Source organism: Gymnodraco acuticeps, unplaced genomic scaffold (genome assembly GCF_902827175.1).
Source record: "Gymnodraco acuticeps unplaced genomic scaffold, fGymAcu1.1, whole genome shotgun sequence".
NCBI lineage: Eukaryota > Metazoa > Chordata > Actinopteri > Perciformes > Bathydraconidae > Gymnodraco > Gymnodraco acuticeps.
The window spans coordinates 157,807-183,398 of NW_022992094.1; the positions used below are offsets into that span (position 1 = coordinate 157,807).

Sequence of the window (25,592 nt, forward strand, 5' to 3'; positions counted from 1 at the left end):
GCTTTTAATGATAACCGTTAGTCTTTATCCACACCTGACAAACACAATCTGAAAGGGTTCTCCTCCAAAAGTCAAGATGTGGATCATTTGGGATAAACTCCCAGCACTATTCCTTCTGATATGGATAAGTGAGTTAGCTTTATTTGATTGTAAGGGATTTCTCCGTTCTTCATAGCATAAAATGACCCAGAGCTGTTCTATTACGTGGATCATGGCCAAGACATTACAAGGCTAAACTGCTAATTCGGATAAAATGATCCTCTTAATTCTCATTAGCTAACTTTGAGTGCCTGGCAGACTTCCTTATACAGATTCATCTTTTAATATTAATTATATGACAAAATGCCCAGCAAATAAATCATCCTCGGATTTGATGTTAATTATAACTGATCCAGAGTTATTGAATTGTTTTAAGGCAGCTGCACAGATAGATGATGCCACATTTCAAAGAGACATCCTTTATTATGATATGCTTGCATTAACTAACAGCAATCAGGAATATTAAGTTGAACATATTTCTTTTGCTTATAGTACCCCAAAACTAAACTAGGATTGGTCATTTTTCTTAGCTGAACAGATGTTTGATTTGACAATTTCTTAATTAACGTGATCTCATGTAGTATAATTATATCAACAAGATGTTGCTAATGGCCATAATGAAAGGAGTAATGAATGCCTTTAATTGACTTTATGTCTTGGTGATGTTCCATATAACACTTTTGTTGGCTGCGGAGACAAACTCAACAACAACAACAACAGACCCATAACATTTAGGGCTAAAACATAACATTAGATTTTTATTAATTCAAGCAAACTGTTACAGTCAACAGTTACATAAGTTACATGGTATACAGTATTGATCTAATCTTTTTCTTTTTTAAACCAGGGTTACTGTGCCCCCCCCCGTCATCCCCCCTCCCCAAACATAGAAACAGCAAATCCATACAAGCGCAGGCAAGTAAGTAGTAACAGCACAATACATTCATCAACTCAACGATACGTTTTGTACGAACAATAAGGCAAGTAGAAGAAAGAACGAACGAACGACGAACAGAAAAGGATGGCAGACATTTTCTTTGAAATGAGCCAAAACAAGGCATAATGTATCCTTCTCTTTCATGCCTGAAAGGGCAGTCTCGTAGAACATGTATTATTGTGTTTGTTGCTGCAGAACCGAAGGAGGTAAGGCTTCTTGTCATTGGGCAGGGACTCAGTAACAGGGGATCTGAGGGAAGAGCTGCCTTCAGTGCTGTTGAGTGGGTTTACCTGGTGTTGGTCAGACTCTGTTGAGTGGGTTCCTTTTTGAAATTCACACTTGTTTCCTCTGCACACTGAAAATGTATCAGGAACAGTAAACAGGCAGGAGATCTGACGTACATGTACAGCATCTAACCACTTCTAGTGTCCATTTCTATGGCAAAGAAATGATGGGAGCTCGATATGCAGAAAGCCGATGGCTCAGTGTTTCTCTTGATGTCCACGTGAGCATACAGGGCTCTGTAGAACCTTGACAGACAAACAGCTCAATCTCTTGGCATACATTTCCCTGGGGTAAAAGTTGGATGTAAGTGAATGGATATGCACAAGCTTCCCCTTCTTCATTTTCACCTATATAGCAAACATCACATGACATACCAACACAATCTTTAGCTTGTTCTAAGTGGTGGAGTCAGTCCTGATGACAAGTAACAAAAAAACTGAGTTCATGTAGTGGTCAGTATCAGCAACTACTGTCCCGTTACAACGGCAAATGTGTCAGCAGAAAAATGTAAATGAAAGACGATAAAATAAACCAGCTTCCACTCAATGCCATTTTGTGCCACCGGGTGGCAAAATGGTGCTGGAGAACTAAGGAGAATTCAACATGCCTTCATTTTTTCCTTTTCTTGTTGTTTTTTTTACATCGAAGTACAGATAAGAAACAAAACAAGTGGTTCTTCAAAAAGTTATTTTCATGTATAACAATAGTAAACATGGGGGACTTCATCACAAGAAATCCAGAAGAAACAATGTCATGTGCAGAAAAGAATAAATGCAAAAACTTCTTTTGGAACACTAGAGACAGACCAGGACATGAAGATTCTCCTCCGAAGACAAACCACAAGACAGAGATTTGAGAAAGAATGAAGCGCGACAGAGGAAGAGTGGGCGACAACAATGTTTTGCTTCTTTGCAGAGTAGAAAGGACTGTGATGGCGAGGTGTGGAGTGCACCTGAACACATTCCTCCTCTGCCTCCTCTGCCTTTTTCCACCCCCCTTCCATCTGTTGATCTCCATCACTCCATCCAGTCTCCTTCGTCAAACTCGGACTCATCCTCGGAGTCGGAGTACTCCACAGCGATGCGGCGGGACAGGATGGTTGCCACGTCGTTGCCAACGCGCTCGTGCTTAGCCTCTTGCTCTCGCTGCTCCTCCACTTTCCGAAGCTGTATGCCTGGAAGAAGCAGCAGAGAAAGAGAGGTTATGATGACATAATAGCATGTCAGTACAAAAACATCACATTTTATTCACTATGAGATCACCGAATATTACAATTTCAGAAGCTGGAATACATTTCATAATTGTTTGCTTAAAATTGGCTTTTAAAATTAATAATGTTTCTGTCAGTTAATTATCCTTCCTCCATCAATTGACACATTTTTCGGAAATTGTGGGTTATCTGTCGCCACTTTTTTTACCCTTGTCGACAATTTTTATATAGTTTTCCAACTTATTCACAAATACAGATGTGTGTTATCATATAGCCATTTTCACAAAAATATACTATCCCTAACCCTCTCTAGAAAAGTGCGTATTTAGAGTCTGACAGATAACCCACAAGTACCCATTTTTCTCCGGTCATTTTATAAGTTATTTTTCTAGATTTTTAATTTTTTTCCGCAATTTAAAAAGAATTGCAATTCAATAACAAAGACACACTTCTCCCTAAAAAAGTAATTGTGTGCTTTGTCCAGAGAAAGCATGACTCCTCACTGTTTACTGGGGAACCTTCCCACATTTCTGGTAAAACACAACCCACCTTTTCTGATGGCTTCCAGCAGGACACTGCGAGCGTCGCTGATGGGGGGCAGGCTGGCTGCTTGGTGCCTCTTGCTGCCCTGGGGGGGGGCCATGGCTCCTGCTGAGGGGAAGGCCGGCACGGGTGGGGGGCCTGAGAGACAGGGCGAGGAGCTCCGTCCTCCAGTGAGGGGCAGAGGGGGAGGCGGCGGGGGGGGAGGCAGGATGCTGCCGTCCGACTGGGTGCCAGAGCCCGAGGGCAGCCCCCTCTCCAGGACCTGCTGGAGACGGGCCGGGGAGCAGTGGAGGGGCGGGGCGATGGGCGGCGGGGCCGGGTGCAGCACACCGGGGGCGATCTGGAGTGGAGCCGGAGGGGGGGGGATGGGCGGAGGATGCTGATGCACTGGAAGAGGAGGAATGGGAGGAGGAGGAGTGCCCCGTAGGCCTGAGGAGGGTAACGGGGGAGGCGGAGGAGGGAGAGGGGGGGGGCGGTGGAGGGGGAGTGTTGGAGTTGAAGCCTGATGTCCGTGCTGGAGACTGGGGTCTGCTGTCGGAAAAACCTGAACTGGAACTGAAAGGAAAAAAAGAGAGAGAAGGAAAGAAAAGAAGGTCATGACGAGGATGAGTGCTGAGCCGTGAGGGTGAGAGAACAGTCTGAATCAGAGGTCTGAGAGAGAGAGAGAGAGAGAGGGTGACACCTTCATACATGGGTAACATTGGAGCAGCCAATATATATATACATTTGCTCTTAAAATAATAACATGTAGCTACCAATTTGCTTTTATGGATCCGCTTCGGCATACTTTAACTATCATGTTTACAAAGACTGACACTAGTCTTAGTAATTAGTCAGCTCGTACATTAAAGGCAGAATGTTTTCACTATAGGACATTAACTGCTGCTGAAGCTGTGTGGGAGAATCAGGACATCACAACACAAAGGTCGACATGTTCACAATCAATTTTCTTTCTACGGAGAAAATTGCAACACACAAAAAGCACAGCGAGGATGAAGTGTGGGGGGGGATAATGTGTTGAGTATTTCCTCTAAGTGCTACATTAAAGCAGTAGGGAAGGGGTAAAGTGTGAAAGTTAGACATAGAAGTTGATAATAATAACTTTTTAAAGAAAGTAACCATGAGATACCAGAATCAAAAGGTCACACAAAGGCTAAAAGTAGAAGTAAATCAAATCTAGAATCAAAGAAGATCGCTGCAAAGAATCAATGAGATTTGTTTTGCAACCACATCCTTAATCATTCCCTCTCATCTCCGTTCCTTCGAAACAACCTGTAATGCGCTCAGTGGCCTTAACACTTTATTGATCCTGCCCTTCTCTGAGACTTTTCCTTTTTTCTTCAGCTTTGGTCCACAAACCCTCCGTCTATCCATCCACCCTTTCTTTTTTTGCTCAAACAGAGTGAAACATCCTCGTCCTCTCAGGCAGAATCAAAAGGAAATTAACCCAACTCACCAGGAAGAGGGAAACACACCTAAAGAGACTCAGTGAATTACTTTCTCTGCACCAGATGAGTAGCACTCCCTTTTCAGGTAAGTTAGAAATCAGAGCTACAACTTCTCGGGTGAGCAACCATCACCTTTTTGCAATTTCTATGCAAAGTATATTATTTAAAGTTTCCGTGGGGGTCGTAAATCTGAGGTTATGTGTGGTCTACTCTCCCACCTGATCACAGAGGGTGGCTTGATCTCTCCCAGTGGGTGCATGAGGGGTGGAGGCGGTGGAGGGTCGTGGGGCCGTGAATACATTCTGTCCCCGGTACGGTTCAGCAGCTCGTTCATCTGGCTGTAGGGCAGCGCCGCCAGAGAGAAGGGCCCCTCCATATCTTCCAAGTACATGGGAGCCCTGAGCAGAGAGAGGCGTTGTCCTTAACTCACAAACTTTGAATTTACCTCGCTGATTTTTTGCTTTAATCCAGCCTCTATTGTCCATTGTATTCTTATTACCAATTACTTTCTGCTGACAGAGCTTAAACATAGTCATGCTACACAGAGAATTGACCCAGTTTTCCCTACCTTTTTCACTTATGGCCCATTGAGAAACAACTGTTGATAAATTATTATTATTTATGTTACTCCCCAATTATCCCACACATTTATATTTTGGTGTGCACAAGCTCACAAGTGACCCCTACCATCCAGCAAAGTCTTCCCGTGAGCCCTTTTTACTGTTCACTCAGGAAGAACCATTTCCTCTCATAACCTTTCTGGATTCATTTGAATACAGTTTGGAGGCATGAAGAGATAAAACAGCCACTTCACAAAAAACAAACATGCAAGAATAAAAAAATAAATGAATATGATTTTGCTAGTGTTCTTCCTATCCTGTAATCATCTTATAGGAAGAGGATGATCTACCCCCCGGTTGGGAACTATCATAATCGATGTAAAAGGATACAACTGTCTGCCTACTCTAAATCAAAACAATTCTTAATAAGTTAAGAAATACCCCTTTTCCTGATCAATCCTGTATTTACGAAGCAGAGTGGTAATAAGGAAACATGTTCCAGCATTTATTCATATTTTGTAGTATTAATGTTAACAACATTCCACCCTTTCATCTGTTATATAAATAAGATCAGAGATGCAATGAGTAGACCCATCTGATGTAGATATTTGAACACATTCAAAATGTAATTAACAACTGTTGTAATTAACAACAGGAATGGATGGAGGCTCTACTTTGGCTCAGGTCAAGCCTTTAAATCCCTCTTTCCACATTGAATGAAGTTACTTGTAGAAACAACAGTTTATCGGCGTCTTTCTGCATCTTGCACCAGTTTTATATATTATTTAGGAGCGAAAAAAGCTAACGTGCCTCAGCTACAAAAAGACGACGTTTCATCAGCACACTGTCCATTTCATCACACTGTGGATATTTAGTTAATAACCTCTAAGAGTGTGCATTCAAACTATCTATATGTGCTGACACTGCACTTGATTACTTGGGAGAAAAAATACAGTCAGCTATTCATGGCTCTCTAAAATCAAAGCAAAGCAGCACTTTGCAAAAATGTTTTTCTTATTAATCACATTGACTGGCAGGGAATGATTGAATATGAGTGGCCGGAGCTCTGAGGAACAATAAACACAATCATAACCTTAATAGTGGCCGTTGCAGCTCAAGTTTAAATTGCAACATCTTGCTCTCTCTGTGGAGTAGGCGCAATTTATTTTTGTAGATTACATCATACTGACGAATAAGTGAAACAATCAGGACTTTTCAAGCGCATATATACTTTAAATTAGAAGTTATACATGCTGTATTTCCATGGTTACCGTGTATGTAAAGCCGAGCATTTGACTAAGGCCAGGTATTACTTACTTTCCAACAATAATAAACTTATGTGAATTTAAATGTTTGTCTGCTCTTGAGGTGCATTAAGCCATCCCACATACCTGTTGTCGTGGTAACCTGCAGATCCGTTAGCCTCTCTGTGTTTGTCCTCAGGTATGTCCTGGGCGAGCTCAGCGCCCAGTGCCTGTCTCTGCCACTCCTTCTTACGGTCGTGTGGCGCCCGCGGGATCTTCTCTTGCTCGTGGGGACGGTCTAGCGTCTTCATCTTCAGCGGTAAGGAGGGTGATGGTGGTAAGGGGGGGGGGGGGGGGTTAGAGGGAAGGGACAAATCAGGAGAAGTGGGAGAGGGAGGAGGAATCCGTAAAGGATGGTTTGTGGATGGAGAAAAAAAAAAGGGTGAGGAGAGAGGGTGAGAGAGAAAACATAACGGATTAGCTGCCGTTACATTTATTTATTTAACATCCTTTAAAACAAAACGAAAATCACAACAGGCACAGGTGGCAGATTTATAGGTACAAAGAGAAAGCTGGGTAAACGAAGCATTTTATTACTGTTCAGACACACATAAACAAATCCACATTTTAAAAGTGTATCTATGTTGGACATCTTTTCTGATGCTACACCTTCTTTATTTAACTGAACACGTGCCACATACATATCCATATATTTACATAACAGCTACTGTCAAAACATGTATCTGTTTTAAACTAGGTGATGAAGACTTGATTGAATTAGCTTCTAAAGAGTAATCACAGATATTTATCCAAATACCGTCCGTCGTACTAGCTGGGGAACAGGGAGTGCTCATTGACTGATTTGGACCAAATCATAGTATCCATATTTACTGCAGAATATTACTGAGAAAGTCATTTTCAAATGGACATTTGGTATAGTTTTTTTACATATTTAATCTGGTCCATCAACAAACAGCACTTCCTGCCACCTAAACATCGCATGACTGACTTTCAACACATACACACATCCGTAAAGAATCGGAGCATAGAGCTGCTGTGGCAGAAATCACACAATTGTTTTAAGATTTAAATTGCTGTATTTTCACATACCTGCCCTGGAAGGTCTAGGTACCTATAGACCTGATCATACATGCGGGGGTCCTGCAACTATAAGAACAAAAACAAAAACCACAAGAGAAGCACCGGGTGTGAGGGGAGGAGGGTCAACAAATCAATACGGCGGCACAGGATTGAGCAAAACACCGCTGAGTAACAGTCAACAGGGACAAAAACAGAGTGGGCGGTGAGAGAAGGTGGGACAAAAGGGAAAGAGGGGAAAAGAAAAGTGCTGTTAAACAGAAAATGACAACACATGGCACAGCTCGGGGGGGCGTCACAATGAAGGTCACACACACACACACACACACACACACACACACACACACACACACACACACACACACACACACACACACACACACACACACACACACACACACACACACACACACACACACACACACACACACACACACACACACACACACACACACACACACACACACACACACACACACACACACACACACACACACACACACACACACACACACACACACACACACACACACACACACGAGATCTCACTGGAAAAGGAGGACAAACTACACAGGTGTGTTTCTAAAAGTGAGGAAAACTCACAGTGAAGAATGACATGTAAACAAACACAGAATAATAGATACAATGGTAAAAACACAACAACACAAACATGAGGAAGATAACATGTCACAGTTTAACAAAATATTGATGTGATGATTCAGTGTGGTGATGCTGAGACACTTTATGCATTCATGTTTGAAAATACTGACACAAACAACTCAATTAAAAACTAAATATTTATACCGTTGTGGGTGAATAGTTGTAGGCAGTCTGGTGTTATTCTTTGTTTTTTAATGTCAACACATCTCATGAAAAGACGGCAACCTTCTGACTTCCCCACCCTGCTTGCAACACTTAGCTTTAAGCCCTCTCGTTTCAGATATAAATCTAATAGGCCACAAATGTATGGTTTGATATTTTAAAGTAGGGCTGTAATTACAAATTATTTTCATAATCGTATAAAAAAACAAGGACATTTCTTTCTTTTAGTCTAAAAACAGCATTTTCTGCCATGTTTTTCATGAAGAATAATTTCATCCATTGATGGATTATCAAAAGAAGTTATTTTTCTAACAGTGCCTTTGCTGGGAAATATTTATTAGCTGTACTGTAGGAGGGATTCATTTAACAATACATTTAGATGTTCATTGTAATGGAGAAACATGTCACCCAGCGCACATTGTGTATTTTCACACAAAAACATACAATAGGCTTTGGGTACACAGGCACAGAAGGATACATTAAGGTTTCAGTCTTTTTGTGGGATCTTTTAACAAAAGTAAACAGAATATCGCCAGACGTGTCTTAAAGTGTAGGTCATTCAAATCAGGTTATAAGCAAGCTGCAGTACAATGAGTGAACACATTCCGCAAACTGCCTTCACAAGCACATAACATTTCCCCAGTTATTGGCTTCAAAACAATAATTCAGATCCTATTTAGCGGCAGAAACACATTACAGGTGGTTTGTGAGTTTATTTATTTGTGCTTATATGGTGGTGAATAGACCCCTAACAAATAATCCCCATTAAAGTCAATACTAATCAATATCTGTTATGTGACTTGGATCCTGCTCTAGACGTTGTTTGTATGTGTGATTGTGCTGGTCTTTAAATAAAAACATGCTGGTTGATTCGGCTCAGTGTGGGTAGTGTGCAGAATATCCTCTGCCTGGGCTGAGTGATGATGATTTTGTCCGTCCACTGCAGTGGTCAGGCCGCTCAGAGCGAGCATGGGAATAAATCCTAATGCACATTGATTAGGATCTGATTCAGCATGGCCCATTACTCCTGATGAGGCATTGGCCGAGGGGAGGCCTCTGCGCTCTAACACACACACGCAGCCCATCTGAATATCATTTACTCGGCAACGCTCCCTGACAGCTCTGTCAGCTGAGGCAGAAGGAGCGGCATTAGAAGGTTGGATATTTTTACCTATCGTCCTCCAGTTTTCCAAACACTGTAGAGCTTCGCTTTGCAATTTCTGCTGGAAGATTAGTTTTGGTGCAACTAACCTCTGACTTCCTAAAAGGTTTGCCGTTATCGCGTCTTGGCAATATTTAAAGAAGCATTAAAGAGCACATTTGCAAACTAAAACGGCACTGAGAGCAGACCTCTGGCAAGGCTGCTTCCCTGACTTTGATCCAGTTTAAACTGTAATGGGTTTTTCAGTCTGGCCCATAAACAATGGGGCCAGTAGATTCTTTCTGTAATTGCTTACAATTCCTCCTTGGCAGAGTCCAAAAGGATGAGGATTTGACTGTATTGATATTACTATGGTGAATGACAGGCAGATATAAAGGCGAAGAAACACATAATGCCAGCAGACGACCATCTGGCCAATAGAAAGCATCACAGAGTGACGGTGGTAATGCAGCAACGTACATGTGAAAACAGAGTGAACAAGGAGGGAGGTACACTGTGTTTCTATATGAGAGAAAATGAGAAACAGTGCAAGTGTGTGTGTGCATGCACGTGTTCATCACAGTTATTATAGATGTGGCTAATTTCAGAGCGCTGTGAGCCATCGTACATCTGAACGGAGAGAATTCCTGCGTTAGCCCTGCTGTGTGTGTAATGCAGCAGTTATAAATGTGTGTTCTGTCCATACACATCCCTTCACACGCGCATGGGCCTTTCTGTGTGTGCACCTGTGTGTCTCTGCATGTTTTTGTGCATGTTCAATGTGACAGACTCAGCAGAATTATGGCTGTGTAACACTGTAAATGACCCCCGCAGGGAGGCCCGCAGACCACCCTGCTGCTGACAATAACACAAGCCCCTCACACAATACACACATTTCTGCTGCGGCTAATCTATAGGAGGTGGGTTGTACACACTGTACAGTAATAATCCTTGTACATTTAAACAATGCAATATTTTATCTATAGCTATTATGATTTGATAACTGCAACAAAGTGAAGGACATCTCTGCTCAAACGTGTGTCAGGAAGAGTTAGTTCAACCACAAAAACCCAACGCCAGCAGGGCAAACCATTTATTAAAGAGGATCCCATTCCAAAAATATTTCAGTTCATTCCTCGATCATGGAGCGTATGACTGAGGTGACTTGCTGTTAGTGAAATAATACTCCATGTCTGTTTCCCAAATTCATTCATGTTATAGTTTTGTTTCCTAAATGCAGATAGGTAGTAAATAACAGATAAAAGCATTTAACTGACACTGGCTTAAAAGTATCGACCGTTTAATTTTACGTTTGGCTAAGAATAGACATAAATAACTGACTGAATGGATACATAAGCAGCTAAGCCCTATTTTTTACCGACTCTTCTATTTCATTGGTCACAACTGTCTGCATGTATGACGGTTTTCTTCATCATGACATTAAAGAGAAAACTAAAGTAAATGTTTTACTCTGTGAGCCAACCTTTTTCCCTTTGGTTGGAACTGCATGTACACGTTTATATTTTGCTGTTGACACTGAAATACAATCCATCCTCAAATATGATGTGAAGATAACATAATGCCGGTATTACATTTACAATCTCGATAATATATTCTGTAATCGAACACATCGAGACTTGTCCTTCCTCGTTTTCAGAGGACTATTGACTCCTAATGTTCTATCCCTACAGTAGAACTGGGATGCAGTCAGGCAGGTTAATACTGGAGGCTGGTTAGTTGTTAGGGTGGAGGTGGGGAGCTCACTTGTCCACAGCAAACCAGAGGGAGAGTGGATAGAGGGAGGAGAGTGGTGGGGGGGTGTGAGTGAGGGAGGGCTGCAGGCTGCCAGCTGGGGAGCAGATGCTCTGGAGGACAGGGGGAAAAACTCTTACCTCTGGGGCAGTGAGGAAGGGAGGAGGGGTTTCAGAGAGGACTCTTATAAGGCCATTGGGACACACAAGATAAGGCATTTCCAGCTGCAGAGTCCGACAGAGTTAGACCAGGATTCACAAAAGAGAACGTGAGGCAGAGAGGGGACAGAGATCCTAAAGCAGTATTTTACAACATTTTTACTACACAATTTTAGGACATTAAACTGATCCAATGAAAAACGGTCAAAGCACACACAGAGGTTTTATCATGTTTTCAAGGTAAGTCAGTGTTCTAGTACAAAGTGGGGGCAATACTGCGAATGCGCTGTCAGGCAAAGGTTAGAGAATTGCTGTTCTACGTCACGTTCCTGAGCTCCTCTTGCACCTGCAAAGACAAGCTAACAAACTAGCTTGCAAACAGCTGCAAAGAGACAACTAGGTCTCATTAGCACACTGGCTGAGAAGTGTCTGTCGTAAAGTGTGCAAATCTAGAAACTTTCTTAGCGAATAAGAAACCATTTGGCACATGGACATTTAGTAGTATTTAGCAGATTTATGGAATCAATGCTTCTTCATACATGTCCCTTGGAGCAAAGCATCCAAGATGTGCAGACCCTTCAGCATGTATCGTATGTGCAAAGACTTCCTATATCCTGTTTTTGATGCACCCACCTCTCTCCCTATTATTAGCTGGCCTGATAATGTATGATAGGTTTGAACTTTTTGCAATTGAAATCAGGGTCAGTAACCTGCGACAATGTGGGCAAAACCCTTTTTACTGGCTCGTTATTTAATCAAGCAGTTTATTTAAGATGCAGCAGTGGAGGACTGATAGCACACATGTTTTGAACAAATCCAGAAAATATCTCCTTACTTCTGGATCTGGACAATATAACAAAAAAGGCAGAACATGATTTGCCTTTATATTATATTACAATGTAAATGCATTTCCAGCTGCCCATGGCTATAATGAGACAGGAGTAGGCAGGCGTAGCCGAAGGGGGCTTCTCCAGAGGGGGTTCAAATGCTAGGGACAAACTTTGATGTAGTGTAAGCTCACACACTGATATCAAAGAGCAGCTGCAATGCTTTCTTTCTCTCTTGGCTCCTCAATCCCTGGGACTCTCTTCCCACTCCCTCTGTCTCCTTATGACTGGCTCAGCACAAAGTCTTCTAATCCACTGAGAGCGAGGCTAACACAGGAGCTAATGAGATTAGCACACTGTAGGCTTCTTTTCCCTTCTCTCTGCCCTGTACTGCTTTCCATCTATCACTGCCTGCTAATCGGTGTGTGTGTGTGTGTGTGTGTGTGTGTGTGTGTGTGTGTGTGTGTGTGTGTGTGTGTGTGTGTGTGTGTGTGTGCAGCGCAGTGTGTGTGAAGGTGATTGAGTAAGATGAAATAGGGCATAAATAATTATAATCCCCATGGAAAAGATCTTTATTCTGTGATGTATGATACAATCTAGAGTAATGTCACCTGAGCAAATGTAGCTTATGAACTCAACCTATTTTAGCTGAATAATCTCTTGAATACTGTTAAAAAGAGGTGTTATTCAACGATACACTTGGACTGTTAAATCTGTACATCAGTCTTTTCTGAATGCCCTTTGCTCAGAGTCATTCGATCGGCTGTACGACACGCTGGGATATAATATTTGATTTGTTGTCTTTCCTCTGTGCTGTAAGAAGAAACTTTGACCCGAACCCCTGAACTGCTTCCCCCTGCACGCCAGCAGAAATCAATTATTCCTCCCACTAGCTGGAATGCAACCAAACACTTTTTTGCTTCAGTGAAGACAAGCTCCCTATCTCTGTTTGCTAAAAAATGTCAAGTCAGCAGCTCTTTATTTGAATTGTCCTTTTGTTAATTATCTTCAACAGTAGAAACCCTGGATGACCTGTATCTTGTCTACAGTCTGATTCTTTCCTTTTTTTTTTACTTTGTAAATGTGACAGCAGGTCATCTGATGGGCGATTTTAAACTTTAGAGGATGATTTGTAGGGAGATACAAACACAGACATTTAGGAGGAGAGCAAAAGCGACGTGGAACAAAATGTGTTGGCACCCAATCTCAGATAGTGCCTGACAGGCGGCGTGACATTTGTCTGTGTGAATCCCTGCCTCTGTTCCTGAGTTTGTGTCTGAGTTAACGATTGCTATTTATACAAAAATAGGAAATAAGTGGCAGAGAAGGATTTTGACTCTATCTGTACAAAGAATATCCATGATAAACCTGAACATCTCACACACACTTTATGAACAGCGCGACAGAGAACACGAGGTGATGTGGCAGAATTACTCAGTGAGCTAAGTGAAAATCCATCAAAGATTAACACATTCAATTCCATCTGTGTGTGTGTGTCTGCATAACTTTTTATTTGATATCCCTCACTCTTTCAATCGCTGATTCTGCATGCTTTTCCATAAGAGCACACATGTCCTCTCCACACTGTATCTGCCCTGATCCTCTTCAGACCATTTATCCACCAGGACGGTTACACAAACTTACAAATATGTGTTCGTAGTTCCTCTAACCCATCCTGCTCCCCCTGTGAATGTCCTCTAGGCCTTTCCATGGGGTCTGTCTATCTGCCAGTGTGGTGAAGAGGGACATGAACACAGCTTTACAAGCTGAGGCAACCCGGGGCTTTAATTAGAATGAAATCATCAGAATTAGCTTCGGCTACAAGCGGTCATATCGACCTAACCCTGTGAAGAAAATAAGGTCTTGCTGCTTTGCAATTGCATTTTACAGCTCTGTGTTTGTTTATTAACCTGTCAATATTGTGATGATGCAACACCAGGAAAACAACTGAAAGTAAATATGCTTCATTTTACACACTCCCAACTAATTATTGGATAAATTCGCCCTGTGTCCTCTCTCCGCTCATCTCCACAATCATTAAAAACCTCATAACCAAATGATATCTTCTTCATTCAGGAAAACCACTCTCCTTATTCTTCATTGGAACGGCTGTAATAAGCTTTGATTGACTGTGAGGGGGCAAAATGTGTAGCACGCCCTGCTTCCCACGCGAGGAAATGCAAGCTGGTGCTGATTAGAGCTCCTGATGCCGGGGGTGGGAAACCCCTGAGTTCTGAGAAGTGGGGTCACAGCTTTGCATTTCATGTGGGAGAGGGGCTCCTTATAGATGCGCAAGAGCTCTTTTTATTTGTATTTGTGTGTGTCTGTGTGCATAAAAAAAACCTACCGCTAGATGAAATGTGTGTGTACAGAGGTTCTACATAAGGTTTTGTGTGTGTGTGTGTGTGTGGTAGAGAGATGGCACAGTGCAGGGGGAAGTGAACGGCAGATGCTCCCGTTAATTAGATGTAATGATGACACAAGTAATAACTAACTAAAAACTGATAACTAAGAGGGCTGACTGGAGGAAAAACGGATTAATCTATGAGCGGTGGCTAATTAACGCATGAGACTACATGGTCTGAAGCCAGGCCTATCAGTGAATCACGCTATCAGTTTATTCAAGCAGGACACATCGTATCTTAGGAGCCTCTCGTTTGCTCTCACTTCATGTCTTCCTACTCGCTAACCTTCAGCCTGCTTCTCATCACAGACACCTCGATCTGTTGCAGCCACTAAAGAACCAGCACAGTCCTCAACTGTTTCATGAAGAGAAAGTACAAAGTGCTGTGTTCTTCCAGGTCCCTGTGATCGTTCAGACGTACCTTCTGTTTCCGCTTCTCCTTCCTCTTGTCCTCTGTGTCCTGCAGCATCTTCTCTCTCCACAGGTCAAAGAAGTAGGACGGATTGGTGTAAAACTTCAGACCCTCCTTCCCATCGTCCCTGCAGATGGACAAAAGAAACCGATATCTCATCAAGAAGAATGATCGGCACATCAATTGATAATGGAATTATTGTTAGCCGCAGGATATCATAAACATTTTTTATTCAGTTTTGTTTATTTTCCACTAAAGAAATCTACAAGACTTTTGCATTTGATAAAGCAATAAAGCTTTGCAGGGCTGCAACTTATCAATAATGTCATTGTTGATGTATTTAGTCAATTGCTTTGCTTGACTAATAAGTAAATAATTCACTAAAGAAATTGTGGGAAATGGCCCTCACAATTTCCCAGAGTTCAAATGGGAAGTTCGGATGTCTTGTGTTGTTGGACAAACAGTACAACATCCCCAAATAGCCCAAAAGGCTAATTAAAGCAGCAAATTACTACGCTTGAAAATTGGCAGAAAGAATAATTGATGATCATTGTCGTTGCTGTTTCAGCTCTACTAAAAGCTCTCTTTCCTCTAATATTGCAGGCGGCAGGCACTACAGCGGTTGACGTTCCTGAAAAATTGAAAGTGAGGGAAATGTTTGATAATAATTTCTCTTCTCCTGTGTCCTGCCCTTGCCTGTCTCAGTCTGCTTTCCTTCCAGAGATCATATTTGTTTACCATTTCCATGAATAATAGCTTATGTCCTGCTCTATCATTCATTCCCTCTCAACTGTGCCGCACTCTCTGTCTTCTTCACTCACATTACAGAAGCCTTTGTGGTTGGCACTCACTGGGGAGAACAGTGCCATGATGATTGGGAGGGAAACAGAAAAAGGCTTCTGACACACACACACACACACACACACACACACACACACACACACACACACACACACACAACACACACACACACACACACACACACACACACACACACACACACACACACACACACACACACACACACACACACACACACACACACACACACAACAACACACACACACACACACACACACACACACACACACACACACACACACACACACACACACACACACACACACACACACACACACACACACACACACACAACACACACACACACACACACACACACACACACACACACACACACACACACACACACACACACACACACATCATTACAGGGATAAGCCTCTTAAATGGCCCTGCTGGTGTCTTTCCACTTCTTTATTGGAGCTTTCAAAAGTTATATTTTTAAAATATATTTATTTAAACTATGAAATAAGGTGTACACCTTTGAAAGAAGGCAACCTTGGGAACAACAGCAATTACAAAAAAACTAAAATGTCCGTTTCTTGCATTGTAAATTCAACTCTACATGATTGGTAGCTGCATCAATGACTATAGCTCTTTAAAAACTAGAGAATACTCCTCCACGAGGAAGGACTTTTTAGGCACCCAGACCTAACGTACTTGCTAACTATATGATTATAGATATTTATGCAGGAGCTGATATATACTGTGTCCTCCGGTCAAAGCACAGGTACAGTTCTAAAGAGGTTCTTAGTCTCCTGGGAAATATCTTCCAGAGGAAACACCTTTAGAGCAGCAAAGAGAAAATGGCTATTTCTGGCACCCTACATGTGGGCTAATTAACATCAATACCAGGTGTTCTCCTCCAAAACAACAATATTATTGATCTAACCTTAGTGTTATTTTCTACTTCAACTTGTATTGTAAACCAACATAGTCATTCTATCTGTTCAGAACTAAAGGGCACATAAAAGGGTACTTCATGTCTCCTTTGACACTTAGCAGAAATAATGGGTGTATCCAGCCGTGCGAAGGTCCAATCACCCAGCGACGGCAACGCTAAGGGAGTGAATTATTTGATGATGACTCCGATCAGAGCCAGGATACAGAACATGAGAGGGAAAAGCTTCAAAAGGCAAGAGTGTAAAGTGTAATCAAATGCAACACAACAAAGGGAAGAAAATACAATCCAATACAGGATAACAACGTGGAGAGAGAGAGAGAGAGAGAGAGAGAGAGAGAGAGAGAGAGAGAGAGAGAGAGAGAGAGAGAGAGCGAGCTACCGTAGAGTGTGTGCACTGCGGGTAGAGTGTTTATGTAAATCATTATGCATGCTATTCCTTCTGTGGGTTTTTGAGCCGTGGGTTTTGTGTTTGTTTTTTCTTGTGTGTACTGTATGGGAGAGGGAGAGGGAGAGATAGAAGCAGCTGTGTTCAGGGGTATCTGAGAAATAACAGCCTGGGGAGGCGTCCCATGGAGACTCCTGGTGTGATGTGTGGAGGAGAGAGGAGCATAGAGAGGAGGGGAGGATAGAGAGGAGACGAGAAGAGAGGAGGATAGAGAGGAGGGGAGAAGAGAGGAGGATAGAGACGAGAAGAGAGGAGGATATAGGGGATAGGAGAGGAAAGGATAGGAGAGGCAAAACTACATTTGGAGAGCAAAGTGAAGTGGAGGAGATGAGACAAGTACAGAGGAGAGAAGGAGAGACGAGGTGAAAACTCAAAGGGTGGTTCCCCTGGTACAGGAAGTAAACATCTCCTATAATATTGTAACCTTTTTTTATCCTGTGATGGCTTCCTGTCCTTGCATTTCTGTCAACTTTACCCTATTTAATATCAATTATAGCTGAACAAATAAGATGGTTGATCAAGGGACAAGATAATGCTAATAGCTAAGTATTGCTTCTGAAATGTGAGGATCTTTCAAGGCTTATGGCATTGTATGGTTAACAGATCAATCAAGTAAATGATTGTCAGGTTAAATGAAGTAATAGTTAGAGTCAGCCTTAATATTGATAGACTCTTCCTCTCATGGGCACACCAGTAGAGCCACTGTCCTTTATAATAGGAACTTAATCCACTCTACTAGACAGTGTGCTCAGGGGCACTCTATCAATTGTTTTTTTTCAAGGAGAGGTGAGAGCAGTTCCATCCAGCCTGGGAACTGACCTCAAGGCTTTAATAGTGCATGTTATTATGTGTGGTTCAAATATCACCATTAATCCTTGTCTGAATAAAACAGACGTGTAGCCTTCGGCCAGCGCGAAACAAGACATTTAAAGTAAGATTGGAAAAATAAAGTCACGCATGCCTTTAGCTTGGCTCGCACATTAAATAACACCGCCACGACTCATTCAAATACCACAGGCTTCACCTGCCTCAATGCAGTGCAAATGATGTATGTGTCGACACACACAAAGTTAAGAGATTCAAATAGATTACAAGTGTTCGGCCTGTAACCTTCTCCAACTGGTTCGGTCAAGTGCACAGTAATAGGTCATATAAAATGCTTCAGGAGAGAATGGAGTGAGAGGGGAGAGAAAAAAGAAGTGAGAAAGCAGCAGGGTGAGAGGGCTGTGAAAAAAAGGGCAGAGTGCTGGCCAGAGGAGGTTTTTATGGATTATTCATCTTCAGAAGACTCTTTCTATCGCTCTGCTCAACACTCAAGAGCCAAGAGAGATGTCTGGTGTAAAAAATCACAAGCAGATACAAATATCCCCACCAACCAAGGTGCAAAAGAAGATATTTCAATACATGCAGAGTAAAACTGACTGTGTATCCATTTGTGGTTAGGGCAACCAAGATAATGGTGTCTTCTGTTTTCTTATATGTTGTGCATCATTGTGAGTAATACAAGTAATACAAGGTTTAATAGTGGCTGGGAGAAGTATTATAGAAAGAATAGGACAAATACCGGCCAATGTTCAAAACCATTTCAGTAATTCTTTTAGCTATTGATAAAATACAAATGACATAGAGAATGAAAACCGACACATGTATGATATACTGTAGTTAGTGCCATGCTGGGCTCAGAAAAAAGGGCGGCAATTAAACCTTCCAGTTAAAGGTGATGTCAGGTTTTTCTTAAAGAATGGAACAGCTGACCTCCTCCTTCTCCCCCCATTGTAGGGAGTTCATGATTTCCTTTTGAAAAATCTGGTTTTAAAAAGCAAATTATCATTAGCTTTAAGCCTAAATGTGACTCTTCTAGTAACCGTCATGCCCATAAAAGCCCTTTCTAAAGTGAGTAAAACAGGTTGCACTCTGACCTGTAGGACGAGAGGATGTTGAGGGGGGGGCGGCTCCTCACAGGTCTGGTAGGACTCCTGCAGTGGGACGGGCAGCGACTTGCGGTCAAACAGCTGCTGGTCCTGGATGGTTGAACTCCTGAAAGCCTTCCTCATGGTGATGTCCTGAAGAGACACTGCGGGGGGGAAGGAGGGATGGAGAATAAGGAAAAAGAGGAGGGAGGGATGGGAGATTATAAAATCAGGATCTTTAAGAAACATGTGATACACATATTTGCAAACCAAGTCTCTCTCATGTCTCTAGTGAACACAATAAGTAGCATTTTGCTCCACCCATTATTACCATCATGAAAAATGACGTCATCACTTAAACAATCACAAACATAAATCTTTCCTGATGGATCTGTTAATGTTAAGGATATTTTGGTCAAGTTCACATTTAAAATCCCCTCAGTGGACTATGTCAACCATCTAGCTCTCTATCTAATTATTTAACCCTTAAATCATGTTTTTAGCTATTGCAACCCTTTTGCTTTTACTTCTAGGACTAGTTTAAATGTGTCTGCTAGCTTTATATAAGTTATCACTCTTACGTATGGTTTTCAAGTGTTATATCTGACTCTAGTCTGTGGTTTTCTTTGAATTTAGATAGTCTTTCAAGTATGTTGAATCCCTTACAATTGCAGAAGTACCCCTGGTTACGATCCTTGATATAAGAAATCCACTTTTTTGGATTGGCTAATTAAAGTCACCCCAAAAGCGAACCCACACATGATGGATAAACTAAGCTGAGCTAAGCTGGGCTGCCCGAATGTCGTCTATCAGGGGATTTGGAGATGATTGCCCTTCTTTCATAGAAGGACAGCTGACTCATTTCAACAGGCAAAAGAATAACAGAGTGATAACAATGTTGCACAGCTTAAGCTTTCAGAAAAACATGTTGGAGAAATCGCTGAGGGCAAGAGGAAAGGAAAAACAACCACGCTTATGCTAACCCTCAATCTGGTCGGGACAAGTAGAAAGTCTTGGAAAGAAATCCGGAGCGTTGCAACCATATCTGAATTATACATAAGGGAATGACAAATGGATACACTTTACTGCTGCCTGGAGGAACACTGAAAAAGTCACGTGGCATATGGAAATAATATGGTAACTGTACCACACTGTGACGGAGCGGATCACAGAGTGACTGACTCCGCCTCTGACAGCCGACACACACACACCAAACATTTCCTACTCTCTTCCGTTGGTCGTGCAGCCGCCGTCTCCCCAGCAAAGGGGATGTGGAAAAGACGGAGGCGCATCACTTCCGTGTTTTAAATAGGATGTCATGAACCATGCAATTTATTATTTATTTTGCGTTTGTTAATTATGGGGAATGGTTGTGTTAAGAGGTAGTTAACCTGTTTATGTTTGCGGGTCTTTATGTTGACAATGTGGTGTTGAGTTGATTGTGTAACCTGTTGTGGGAGGGGCTATGGGTTCAAAAGGGACGGTGTTGGCCCTGGAGGAGGTGACTCGGGAGAATGTTGCAGTGAAGGCAACAGCCAGAGCATGTGTACTCTCCATGAGTGATGGACGGCCTGATTTGGTGACTTTTATTTTGTTTGTTTAAGTTGTGCTGTTTCGCTATATTTTAGTTTCTGTTAAAAATAAAGTTTTGGAGCTTAAAACAACCGACTAAGCCAATGTTTCGAACGGACAAATAGAACCCCGTCACACACACACAAAACAAAATGACACACTTGAATCAAATATTGAACTTTAACCCAGCACAGCACATTGATTTCACAAACTAGATAATTAGAACAACTCAGCAAGATGTTCATTGTTTTTATACAATGAGACAAATAAAGCCAATTTACTTGACAGACTTCCCCAATCTGATCTTCTGCAGTGCAGCCAACAGCATAGAGCTGGGTAATGACTTCCAGAGACTCTGTGTGAAGGGCTATTCACTTGAGGCACTGAAGTATCATTATTAACAAACACTATCAGCGAGCCACACTGAGTAAGTGACTCCCTGGGAGAGGGAAAGGAGCCAGAGAATGCAAGAGGGAGATAATAAAAACTCCACAGACACAACAGAGGCAGGGTGATAGAAACAGGGGACACACAGCGAGGGAGTGAAGAGGCACTAACAGTAAAACAAAGAGCGCGAGCTGACACATAGGAAACATTCAAAAGAAATACAGACGAGTTAAATGGGGGGGGGGGGAAGAGGCAGAAAATTGAAGAGCGGAGAGAAAGACAATAAAACTAACACCGACATTTGCAAATCAAGAGGATGGAGAGGTGTAGAAGAGAGTGAGAGAGACAGTAAAATAGATGAAATATAATACAGAACTGTTTGAGCAAAGGGTCCCTTGAGAGATGTGGTGTAACCTGAGAAGAGACAACACCAGGGAGATACTCTAGCAGCCATTTAACAGCAAGCACACACACTAACACACACCGTAGACAGTTTATTGTTTACAATGAGTGCAAACAACCGCATGAATAAGGTGCAATTAGTTGCTCTGTCATCTTATGTCCTCCTGACTCATCGTTTTAGGAAAAACATTATAACCCCTGAGAACTGCACACACAGGTATTGCAAGTGTGGTAAGTCAAAGTTGTAACATTTAAGTTAGTCTGTAAACTGAAATGGATGTTTAAAACAGACCGTTTCTGTAATCATTTGACTGTTATCCTTTGTTTTATATTTCAGTTTTTCGGAACTGGAGGTTTTTTCCAGGGCAGATTTGAGTATGTTCTTGTTATCTTCTCAGTGAGTGCATCTGGATACATTTCAGTTGCTAAATCGGTGGCCTAAGAGGTGACTGATGATACAAATTTGGCGAAAAATCAAAGCCACAGTGGCAGGACAAATACTCTGACCACTGTGATCACAGAGGAGAGAAGTTCAAGGATAAGTGGGAGTAATGGTGTGAAGATTAGAGAGGTAAGGGATAAAGAAGTGGGAATAGATATTTTGACATTCAAGTGATGCGTTGCTGATCCCTTTAGGGCGTTTTACTTCATGCCTCCTTTGCAGAGGAAGGTCAGAGTGAAGGTCAGCAAAGTGCACCAACAGTCTCCTTCTCACTGCTTGTTTATTTAAAGAGAGGTAACAACCGGTCAGCGTGAATTTGGTGCTGCTGAGGGTTGTATGTTAAGCAAGATTACTGCGTACTGCCGCCTCAATACATTGAGGGAGAAAAGAGCTGTCAGATCGTGACTCACAAGGGAAAAAACAAGAGAGAGGCATTTCAGAAGTGTGTGTCAGGATGAATCTGATGCAGAGTTAGCTGGCTTTAAAACTCTGCCAAGCAACACTGAGCACTGAGAGAGGCACACTGCACTAATCAATGTGGGCTAACACACACACACACACACACACACACACACACACACACACACACACACACACACACACACACACACACACACACACACACACACACACACACACACACACACACACCACACACACACACACACACACACACACACACACACACACACACACACACACACACACACACACACACACACACACACACACACACACACACACACACACACACACACACACACACACACACACACACACACACACACACACACACACACACACACACACACACACACAATGAGTCAAACACACATGGATATCTGAGCATTCTACATCCTAATTACAAAATGTCACTTATTCAGCTAAACTACCAATTACACCCGTTTAGTTAAGACATTCAGCTAATGAGAAAAATGTGAGTGTACGCATTTCAGAGTGAGTGAGGGAGTTAGTGAGAGGTTGTAAGTGTGTGTGTGTGTGTGTGTGTGTGTGTGTGTGTGTGTGTGTGTGTGTGTGTGTGAGAGAGTGAGGTCGGCAGCCTCTGATCTCTGCATGTGAAGCTCCTTATCAGTAAACCAGTGGTGGAACGTTTATCTCTCTCTCTCTCTCCTATCTTTCTCTCACAGATTGCATCTAGCTGAAACACTCAACCGATGGGGTCAGATTTATTGTTGTCATCCACACACACACACACACACACACACACACACACACACACACACACACACACACACACACACACACACACACACACACACACACACACACACACACACACACACACACACACACACACACACACACACACACACACACACACACACACACACACACACACACACACACACACACACACACACACACACACACACACACACACACACACACACACACACACACACACACACACACACACACACACACACACACACACACACACACACACACACGTTAAACTCCAATGTCAATGTTGCCATATCTCCCCTCCTATAACTCTTTCCTCACACAAACTTAGATTTCACTTAATCTTTTTCCACACTATGCTTCCTTTTCTTGTTTTTTGCTCTTTTTATTTTATTTTCCGCTCTTCCTCTCTCCTCTTTATCTGAATGTTCTACCTCTAGCATTGGGAATGTTTTAAACTACCATTGCTGTGCTCAGTGTGTGAATAAACCATGTCATCTTGTGTTGTGGGTAACACAGAATAATAACAGAGTAAAATGACTTACTCTGCACTAAGAAAAGATGAACTGTATGCATCTCCTCATCATTCTGGTTTTCTCTTTAGAAGGCTTTATCTCAGTGTTTTTAATATTTCATTGCTCACCCACAATGCCTCTGGAGGAAGTATTAAATGTAAGTTATTAGGGGTGTAACGGTATCCGTATTCGTCCCGTACCGTCACGGTTCGGACGTCACGGTTCGGCACACGCAGTCACACGACGAATACGCCTTTTTTATGAGTGGGAAAAAAGTGTCATTCAGGGCAGTATCCACTACACTATATATAATCCAGGGGGCGGTATTGCGCCTAAAAGCTGTTTGCCAGCCGCCCTTAAACAACAAATGAAGAACAGAAGAAACACAACAACAAAACGAACAAAATACAAGAAGAAGAAAAGTTAGTATGGCGATTTCAGATAACACACAGGAGCTAGAACCCACCTGCTTCTTTTAAATCAGCTGTGTGGGAACATTTCGGGTTCCTTGTGGACTACAATAACGATGGAGTGTACGAGTGGTGGATCGGACGAGGACGGTGTGTCGCCGTTCTACAGTGGTGCGGTATGCTAATGGTAACACACGCCAAACATGCTAAATCATATCAGAAGGCATCACCCAGATTTGCCGGAGCCCGGCAAAAGACAACAGCAGTTCAACAGCTGATCCCCTCTGTTTTTAATAAGCCAATAGACATGAGAGCCGAGAGACCAAAATAAATAACGGAAGCTTTTGGCATATGTTTTTCAACGACTTTGCGCTCTTGAAACACTTTCTTATTATTTATGATGTCATATTTTCAAGACATTCTTTTTAGCTTTACAGCTTGATGAAACCTTTTTGTTTGACATCAGCCATTATAGATAATATGGCCATCTGAGTGTACTGTGTATGGTTTGTTTTTAACTGTTTAATACAGTTCATTATTAAAAAAAGAGAATTATGCATTTGGGACTTTTTTTTGCTTTTTCTTGCTGTACCGAACCGTACCGAACCGTGACCTCCAAACCGAGGTACGAACCGAACCGTGACTTCTGTGAACCGTTACACCCCTATAAGTTATACTATTCTACATTTAATCCATTTGAATATTTTATTGTTTTTAATGCCTCGCGAGTAATCACAGCGGGATGAGGGGAACAGATCCAAACCATATAAAGTTTATGTGTAAACATGATCCGTTTATTTATTTCATTACGCACATGTGAGAAAAATAAAGAGCATTTAAACACTGAATGAATCCCTTCTGAACATAGATGTTCATTCAGATTACTTTTGTGTCTGAAAACACATTTAAAACTCAAAATGCTTTAAGCAAATGACCTAGCTTACCACTCCACACTTCCCATTCACAGAGGAAAGCAAAGAAACTCAATAACAAACAAGAGTTTCTGAGAAAAGGAGAAACTTTGCTTATGTTTTTTTGTTATGCCTTTAGCAGAAAGTACGGTTTTAACAGTCAAGCCATCAAAGCCTATTTGAAAACACCTCAATAGAAAGGGAACTGTAGACAAAGACAGATGAAAGGAAGATAAGGAGAGGTATGAACCGAATGTGGGGGAAATCAGAGTCGAAGCAGTAAACATGAAAAACCAAGCAAAACAAATAATGCAAATCAAGTCTGAGGGTCAAAAGGAGAAGAGAAACAAAGTGGCAATAGAACAAGAAAACTCTTATAGAGTACAGAAGCAGGGAAACAGAGAGAGGTCTGATCAAAACAGCAGGAGCAGAGAGCAAGTATGGAGTATATAAAGAAACGGTTAGAGCCCACAGGGACCCGGGGTGGCTTCGTGGCCCTCCGTAATGGCCTGCAGCCGGTGCTCTGATGTAACGGTGCCATTAAAGAGGGGATACAGGCCATTAGTCTGGTTGGCTGGAGTGATAGGGGGATGAGAGCCTGACAGCACACAAATAGCATCCATGCTAGATGAAGGGAGAGCAGAGATCAATCTGAGAGATTGGAGTGGGCTGGGGTGGACAACAAAGACAGGGAAGGTATTGGGGGGGGTAAGCGGTCAGGAGAAGGGGAGTGGAGGCATAAAGGGC

The 25,592-nt window shown here is 42.2% G+C and overlaps 1 protein-coding gene across 1 annotated transcript in view; it reads right to left on the reverse strand.

The window, feature by feature from the left end:
• Nucleotides 1-764: 764 nt before the first annotated feature.
• wasf1 (WASP family member 1) overlaps nt 765-25,592 on the reverse strand; it is a 57,104-nt gene continuing 32,276 nt past the window's right edge. The window contains 9 exon segments of the mRNA XM_034202747.1: nt 765-2,435; nt 3,021-3,448; nt 3,450-3,569; nt 4,681-4,860; nt 6,414-6,577; nt 7,377-7,433; nt 14,890-15,007; nt 19,010-19,038; nt 19,040-19,164. Of these exon segments, the coding sequence (XP_034058638.1) occupies nt 2,278-2,435; nt 3,021-3,448; nt 3,450-3,569; nt 4,681-4,860; nt 6,414-6,577; nt 7,377-7,433; nt 14,890-15,007; nt 19,010-19,038; nt 19,040-19,164 (1,379 nt within the window). The 3' untranslated portion in view covers nt 765-2,277.